At 31.0% G+C, this 8,457-nt stretch overlaps 2 protein-coding genes across 2 annotated transcripts; one reads left to right on the plus strand and one right to left on the minus strand.

The window, feature by feature from the left end:
• Positions 1-2,016: 2,016 nt before the first annotated feature.
• On the plus strand, positions 2,017-4,898 carry LOC126835590 (nucleolar protein 8-like). The gene is made up of 7 exons (XM_050568267.1): positions 2,017-2,244; positions 2,809-2,924; positions 3,085-3,261; positions 3,578-3,765; positions 3,939-4,180; positions 4,240-4,479; positions 4,567-4,898. Exons 1-7 carry the CDS (start codon positions 2,139-2,141, stop codon positions 4,833-4,835), a joined length of 1,338 nt encoding a protein of 445 aa, XP_050424224.1. The 5' UTR covers positions 2,017-2,138; the 3' UTR covers positions 4,836-4,898.
• An 840-nt stretch (positions 4,899-5,738) lies between these two features.
• On the minus strand, positions 5,739-8,065 carry LOC126835593 (uncharacterized). The gene is made up of 6 exons (XM_050568270.1): positions 7,497-8,065; positions 7,053-7,421; positions 6,837-6,973; positions 6,500-6,716; positions 6,237-6,407; positions 5,739-6,155 (listed from the first exon to the last, which is right to left on the minus strand). The coding sequence occupies exons 1-6, from the start codon at positions 7,941-7,943 to the stop codon at positions 5,955-5,957; spliced, it is 1,542 nt and encodes a 513-aa protein (XP_050424227.1). The 5' UTR covers positions 7,944-8,065; the 3' UTR covers positions 5,739-5,954.
• Positions 8,066-8,457: the final 392 nt, after the last annotated feature.

Here is an 8,457-nt window from a genome sequence, read left to right on the forward strand (position 1 = left end):
TTTTTGAATTATCGCAAGACTTTCTATAAGAAAACACACTTCAGGAATGAAACGGTTTCAGCGCTGTAATTATTGAGCTGTGCGATTTCGCTGTAAACAAAAGTTGTTTGCCAACGTTCTTATTTGTGTTGTATGTCATTTTTAAGACACGCACTGTCTTACTGTTATTTTTTAGTAAATAATATATTTTCCAATGTTGGCGTGACGTTGCAGCGCGGTTTTCAGCCAGGTCGCTGTGCCACGAATCCACCAAAACACAAGTACTTTGGCCGCTTTACTGGGTTATGTAGGAAATAAATTTTGAATTTTGTAAAGTGGAACTTGCCGGTTGGCGGTTGGACAAAGACGTTGTACAAAATGGCCGGTAAACCGTTGACAGTGAATCTGCAGCAGGTACGCCCGGACTTGTGTTATCAACGTTCATACCGTCCGCCGTGTTGGCGTTATGCCGTGATAAACGCACCGCCGTCCGAGAACGGCGGCAGCCGCGATAAGGTTATCATGAGCGTCAGACATACCTGTGACTTTTTTGCCGCGGTAAACCGCGGTTGAATCGAACGATTGAAGCATAGACCTATAAAGAAATGGACTGCGCCTCCCACACACCCCGCCTATACTGCCGCGTTATGGACAACGTTAGAAAGAGATAGATAGTTGTTAGGTTGACCATGGAACAAAAATTGAAAAGACATGGAATAATAATAATTTAAATATACATATATATATATATGACAATACCCCAAATGGAAATATATAATAATTAAATCTTATTTAATTATTATTTATCATTGTGTTACGCGAAGTTGTAAAACATTTAAGGATATGTATTTCATTATTTTGTCGGGTATCCAATTCTTTCGTATGATGTATTGTTTCAAATAGATATGTATATCGTTAATAAAAAACCATTACAATTTCATTAAAATTTTATCAATGAACATTCTGTTTTAACTTTTTATAAAACGTGTAAGTATGTTTTGAAAAATAGTTTTTCTTTACAAACTCAATAGACAATTTATTGTATCACAGATCTGCATCTAAGTTTAAACAAATTCACTAGGTATTGTAAAATCACTACTTATTTGTTTCTTTTTCAAGTTACGACCAATATATAATAAATATAAAAAAAAATCACAAAGTTTAGGGTATAATTTTACAAATAAACAAAAGTAAGAACTATACTGTAACCAAAAAAAATTAATAGACATAACACAACAATTTTATTGTTTTTATCACAAATAGTATATTTTTTATTTAAAAAATATAAACATGTAAACACAAAGCCCCAACATTATTTTGATTTCACAAAAAAATTCAAAGAAGTTACGCTATTCATATATTATTAAAACGAGTAAAGAAATATTATATTTAGTAAAATGTTCTTCAACGCTAAATAAAATTGTATTACGAGTGAAACTGTTAACAATACACGACGGTCCATTTTGTTTTGTTCCTCAATGAAACTGTTCATAGATATTTAAATATACATATAAAAGCCATGGACATGACATCACATTTTACTGAAAAACAACAAATTAATACACACAGTCATTGCAATAATGATAAAAATGTTTGAGACAGAATCAGTTTTAACATCAATGGTTCTTATTAGAAATATTTTAGGTGGATAAAAATAATTGACAATTAAGACGTACAATGAAATTTTTAAAAATTATTTTGTGAAGAACATATAAAATAGATAGTAGTTAACCATGTAGTGTAAAAAGATAAAGGAGGAGAATATTTTTTGTGATGAGCCATTAATATTACAGTATCCGTAAGGATACGGATCAACGATACTTAAATTCATGATTGGATGTCAGGATTGCATAAAATCCGAGCCCTGTCTTTGGTAACAAATACATAGAACACTTTCTTTATAGGTCTATGGATTGAAGTGACCAACAAAAATAACTACTGATCGACTGCGGTTACAGCGCCAACCGTTTACAACTTCATATTGAACATTACAATATTATTATCATCGCTCTTGTTAGCGCGTTATCAAACTGACAAGCCTTATCAATGCATAAACAGTACCACGTTTTTTCATTCGAATGAATTTCGAAAAAGTGCACGAAAAAAACAATTACTTTAGTTTTGGTTTTGGTGTATGAGTTTTAGTTAACTATACGAAAATGAAGCAATCAGACGTCAATGAAGACAACGGAGAAATAGAATATAAAAGGAATCTACCGGCTTTCGGCGGCATCGGAAGTCTCCAATTGGGAATCAGTAAAAAAGGTAACTAGTCGAGATTTTGGATTCTGAGACATTTAGGACCAGTCGTTTAGTGTTCGACTCCGTATTATGTTATTACCTAGCCACTCTCAAAGCTGTGTCGTTAAAGTTAGATCAGACTCTTAAAGATGTGGCGCTAATTTGAAAGTAACGTTGATTTTCAAATTTTTGCATGTAGTAATTTGTTGTAATTGTTAACCATATTATATTTTATTCTTATTTAAATATTATTTGCATTAGTAAACAAAAATTACGTTTGTATATTCAGAATAGTTTCTATAGTAATATATTAACATAGTGTATGATAATATGCCATATATTATTAATAATAGGTAATTAGGTAATAATAATATAAAAGCTACCTATTTTAATATATAGTGTCAAACAAAGTTGGGCACCATTTAAATAAGATAAATAATAGATAATGCTTTATTCTTGAATAACATTATTTCTGAGTTATGGAGAAATAGTTAATTTATTATGTATAGATAAGAAAAATTGATTTAATATTTATAATAAATTGTATAAATAACAAATAACAAAATTTTTTTTTTTTTTTAATTGAAGAAAATAATGTCAATAAAAAGAAAATCCAAGAAGCCGAAGAAAAACGACAGAGTGCGTTGGCTGAAAAATGGACAACGCTACAAAATCAAAAATCTGCTATTGCTAATGCACTTAAAGTAAATTGCAATATTATTAATTACAGTTTTATTTGTCATTCATTGTAATATGATCGTAAATAGAATTATAAAGACGTGTTCTAAAATGATTATTTTTCATTTATTATTAATAGACGTTATTCTGTATGTTAACTAATAAAAAAAAAATGCATTTTTTTAGGGTGAATCCTTGAACAAAAAAATCAAATTCGACGATAATGGAAGTCAACGAATACCCGTTGAAAAGCCGTCAAAAAAAATGTCACTATTTGAAGATAATGACACAAATGAAAATAACGAAGAACTCGTATCTGATTTTAAAATGAAATTGAGATTTGAAGGAGAAAAAGGCAAAAAGGTACGGATTTCATAATTTTTTTTATTCGTTTTTTTTAAAGTATTGTTCTTATTTTCATATACACTTATTTTAAAATAATTTTCCACTGATCAATTATGAAACAAATTAAAAGTTAAAAGATTTAATTAAATGTGAAAACTAGCAAAGCATCAAAATTTAAAATATCTAATTACTAATTTATCAATGTAATATGTATATTGGTGATAAACAATCTTTTTTAAATTTTTTAAATTAAATATATCTAATATTAGATTTAAAATATCATTTTTTTACTGCAAACGGTTGCTTTACTTATGTGGTTTAATTATGTTTTCAGCTGTTTAAAATGCAAACGGCCAAAGCTACTGGAGACGATCGTTTTATGATGGACAAACGATTTTTTGATGATCAAGAAGCCATTGAAAAATTAAGTGATGATGAAATAGAAAAACAAATGAACATATTAGAAGGTGTTGTTGGTCGAACTTTGACAAAACCCAAAAAAGCCGAAATGGAAGATCGAATGTAAGTTAGTTTCAATAAAATTGTTCACGTTAAAGTAAAAGGTTTTTTTGTGTAATTATGTGCTACGAAAATTAGTATAATTAGTTCAAATCTATGTAACATATATAATATATATATATATTTTAGGATAACGTATCGAGTTTAATAGTGTATTTGTGTTTACATTATTTCAGGTTCAACATGGTTAGATACGATCCGACTCAAGAGGACCACAAGAAGTATATAAAAGACAAACCAGAGTTGCCTAAACAAAAACGACAGAAAAAGCAAAACCCCAAATCGGTCATGTCGAAAGTAGCTACCGAACCGGTTGTAGACACAAAGAAATATTTTAAAATCAACGAAAAACTAAAAGACGTATTCAGCAGTGAAAGTCAATTTAGCTTGACCAGTCTATTTCCGGCATCGAAGAAACGTATGTGCATTTAAAATGTGTTGAACAAAATGTGTTCACTCAATAATTTGATATTTTAGACGATGGCAACGAAGAAGAGTATCAAACCGAACAAATTAGCAAGTCCCAAAAAATGTTTGGCAAAAACCCGTTTATCGATGATTCCAGCGACTCCGATAACGACGAAGATGACAATGAATATAATAAAGAATCCAAAGACGACGACAATGTTAATGTTGTTCCGTCAGAAAAAATTTTGGGCTCCAGAGGCGTCTGGAGAGAGATGTTTTTTTTCAAAATAGACGATTCCAGATTTAAAGGTATCGGAAACTTTTGTTGTTCGCGTTTAATTTTAAACAATGCAACCAATGTCCATTTTTAATCATTTTTTTCCCCCTTTTTTTTAGATGCTGAAGAATTTTACGATCCTCAGTACAACAAGGGCGTGTACAGTGGAAGTCAAGATCCGAGATTCATCAAAAAGAGAGATATGCTGCGTGAATTTTTAAAATCGAAAAATAAACGGCACAAACGAGAAGTCGGTAAAAAGATGTTTGTTAGAAAACTGGGAGGCACTCGCAATAACTCGAGTAAAGTAAATAAAAAAAGTCTACTAAAAAATAAAGTGTTTCCTAGCAAGAATCGAAGAAAACCTAACGATAAAAAGTCTAAATAAGAATAATAAAAGTACGTTTTTTTTTTTTATGTGATAACAGATTTTGTACAAATTAATTGTCATGAATAGTTTTATATTTGAATTGAATATATTATAATTATGTGATATAAACTGCTGCGTTTGAAATAATTTATCATTATGGTTGCGGTTGTTTTAAAAATGATGCAATTGTTTAATGGAATACGTAACTTGACTTAAAATAAATCTAATTAGTATCTTATTATGTTAAAATGTGTTCAGAGTTTAACATTTTAATAATTTAATGAAAATAAATAAATTCTAAAGTGTTTATTAAAAACTAAAGATATTATAGGCTTATTTTTATAGGAATTTGTCTACGTTTTCAAATTCTCGCAATATTAAAATACTATTTGGTAATATTTATTTGAAACAGACAACATAAATTTCCATTTCAGTATTTTGCACCATTTACTTCAACATGTTAATTTTGAAGAAATCAAAAATATATGTATTCAAGTACCTTATTTTTTTAAGAATTGTTGTGGACATACAATTGACAATTTGGAGTGGTTTTACATTTTGGACTAATCCGATCGTAGTCAAACAGTTTTATTCATTTTTCCATCGATGTTAATTTTAAAGATTTTCCACCTTAAACGATTAAGAGTTAAGTTTTTAAAGTTAATAATTTTTTATTTATACAAATACTAACATTTATATTAAGGGAAAACGTTTTTAAAAAACCAGTTAAATTGTTTCCAAACATAAAAACGTCCAATGACTTAACCTAACTTAAACAATGCGTCAAAACGCTTATTTACCTTAAAAATATTAAAATTTAAATACATTCAATGTTTAACAAAAACTACAGCACAAAAAAAAAACAGATAGTGTATATTGTATCACATAGTATTTATTATATTAGAATAATATTTTCAGTAATAAATAAGCACCAGTTTTCAATTATAAAATCAGGTTAGGTTTGAAAAATTAACATTACAACAATAAGGCAAACTTAAAAATATACACATCGTTCTGTGTATCTAACTAATAATAAATTAACTCACTATATTAAGGCAAAGTGTTTTGATTTAAACATAACTATTTTAAAACATATAAAAATAAAATATTAGAAAAAAAATATACATCAACAAAATATTAAACAAGTGAACGTCGTAACGTGACGTTATTTTTCGAATGACGTTGTGCAGCGTGTTGGTCGACTAGTTCCTGCTTGGTCAAGTCGGGCCTTATTCTATACAACCAAGATATGAATTCGTCACAACTCGACCGGCACGTAAAATGTACAACCCAATCGCTACAGTTCTCTTCTGCTGTCGCATCGTAACACGCCCATTCCTTAATCGTTAACAAATTGTTTAACTTATAAGCTTATAAGTGTGTTGATTGGTATAAACAACTATGTTGATTTTCACTTACGAGTATAACATAATAGTGTGTAGGAGAAGGCGAACACTGAACTGAATCGAGATTGACTAGTTGCATATGATCGGTGATACTATGTGGAAAATTGTACAAAACAATATAATTGGTAGTCAACAGGCAACAACGTCCGTTGGGTAATTTTGTTGTACCGTTGCAGTCTTTTATCTGGAAAATTAATTGTGTTTATTTTTAAATCAACACACACGATATGTTATATTAATTTATCGTTGTATTTTATAAACTCTTAAACTAATTACTCCTGTCAAGGCGCGGTTCAGTGCGTTAATCCATTTTTCTTCTTGGTGACAATCGGCTGTTGCTAAAATCATTGAATTACTGACCAACTGTATTTCGACAGAGTGTGGACGATCGCAATTGATTTGTTGTACATTTTTACAACGCCCGAATCTTAGGGGAATCGATTCTAAAGGAACTATATCGGCGGGTTCATTAAAAACATATAAAATGTCATCTCTGCAACAAATTCAAAAATCAAATTCCAAGTTATCCACAACCGTTGTAAACGAGACGATAACTTAAAATAATAAAATGCATATTGTTTTTAAGTTCGAAAACGTATTGGACCATTCTCACCTTAGCCGCACAAATCTGGGACTCCACAGTGAATTCTGTTTTACCATTAGAAATTCTTCAAGATGAGGTTTTACAGTGGCCGAGGATTCAATTTCTTTATAACACCATAACCACGTGTAATATTTCACTTTATCGTCCTAAAGAAATTTTTCGTAACGTTAGTAATTATCTTATCGAGCAATAATTTATGCTATTTTTTTATTGTAAACATTTTACTTTTGATAGAGAAACTTGAGTTTTGACGGTTTCGTACATCTTTTCATCGTGGTTGACATTTATAACCACAAAAGCGGTGTTTTTGTTGTACAATCCGCTACGTCTGAAAGCAAATTCTATACTGCCAATCATCTCTTGAGCCGTTCGAGTATCGACTGCCGTCATTAATGTACATTTTTTCGATTTTTCACTGACAAATACTGCTGTCTGTTCGTTAGGACCGAGAACTATTACTTCCAAATCAATCAAATATGAACCATAGACGAGTTCTAGGCGATTGGTGTAGACATTTTTAGTTAAAACACAAAATCGAATGTTTGTAATGACTACTATTAAAGGAGATCCACCAGTGCTCAACATTCTATACACCTGAAAACAAAAATCATTAAACATTATCAACTGTATTACATAGTACGGTTTTTAATGTGTATCAACGGTACTTACTTTATAAATAGTTTCATTAGGTTTCAAAGTAAGATCTCGTTTGATGATATTCACTAAACAGTTGGAACCTAAATCTACGTGTTTGCTCCAGCTGTACTTCCATTGTTTTTTTTCCAATTCCGTTTTGATGTCGTTTGAAATGTCTTGTAGCCCTTCGCGGCTGACGGAAAACGAACTGTTCAGGTACAGCGAAGGACGTCTGTGTTCTTTGCACTTCAAGACTGACCTCTCCGTAGGCGTTTCCCTCACGGGTTGTTGGGGATCTTCTTGTCCTTCGGGTGTTCCTCTTTCGCCGTACTGTGCGACGGTCCTGATCTGTATGAGGGAACCGCCGACTGGTTCCGCGACATCTTCATGAAACGAGACACGTTTGGGTGTGACTACAGCGTGCACTTGTCTGGTGTTGGATCGACGGTAAACGATCGAATCCGGTGAATCGACAGACATTTTTTTTTCTCGCGTTTACATTGGAATAACACAACTAGTACACATTTGACGCGCAAAACTAGGTAGGTGAACGTCGTATTATTATTGTATTTTCGTATAGGTATTGTTGTTATTTCGAAATAAAAGGCATGATAACAAAAACAAAGACGTGATTGTATAATTGATAAGAGCAAGTAACTGATACCAGGCCCGGACAATGATAAAAATTAACACGATGAAGATCCTTATCACACAAAACGGGGCGGCCATCTTCTTAAGGCTACACCACTGATGGTAAATAGATCTTTGCAAAATGGTCGTCAATTTTTTTTTTTGCTTACATCACAAGTGCCCCTTTTGATTTTATCTATTCTGTGCTGATTTAAGGATATTTTCTTAACTACTAAACCGATTTTTAAATGTAAGCTAGTAGGTACTTATATCCGGTACCTAGAAAAAATAAATTAAAAAAAAATACCAGTTGAGCAAAATTATTCTAGTATCTAAATAAAATATTTGATAATCTTGACTAAAT

This window comes from Adelges cooleyi, unplaced genomic scaffold (assembly GCF_023614345.1).
Source record: "Adelges cooleyi isolate 19-005CV unplaced genomic scaffold, UGA_ACOO_1.1 ACOO_flye_CR_arks_rails_tigmint_CR_PRNA_23, whole genome shotgun sequence".
In the NCBI taxonomy this organism is placed as follows: domain Eukaryota; kingdom Metazoa; phylum Arthropoda; class Insecta; order Hemiptera; family Adelgidae; genus Adelges; species Adelges cooleyi.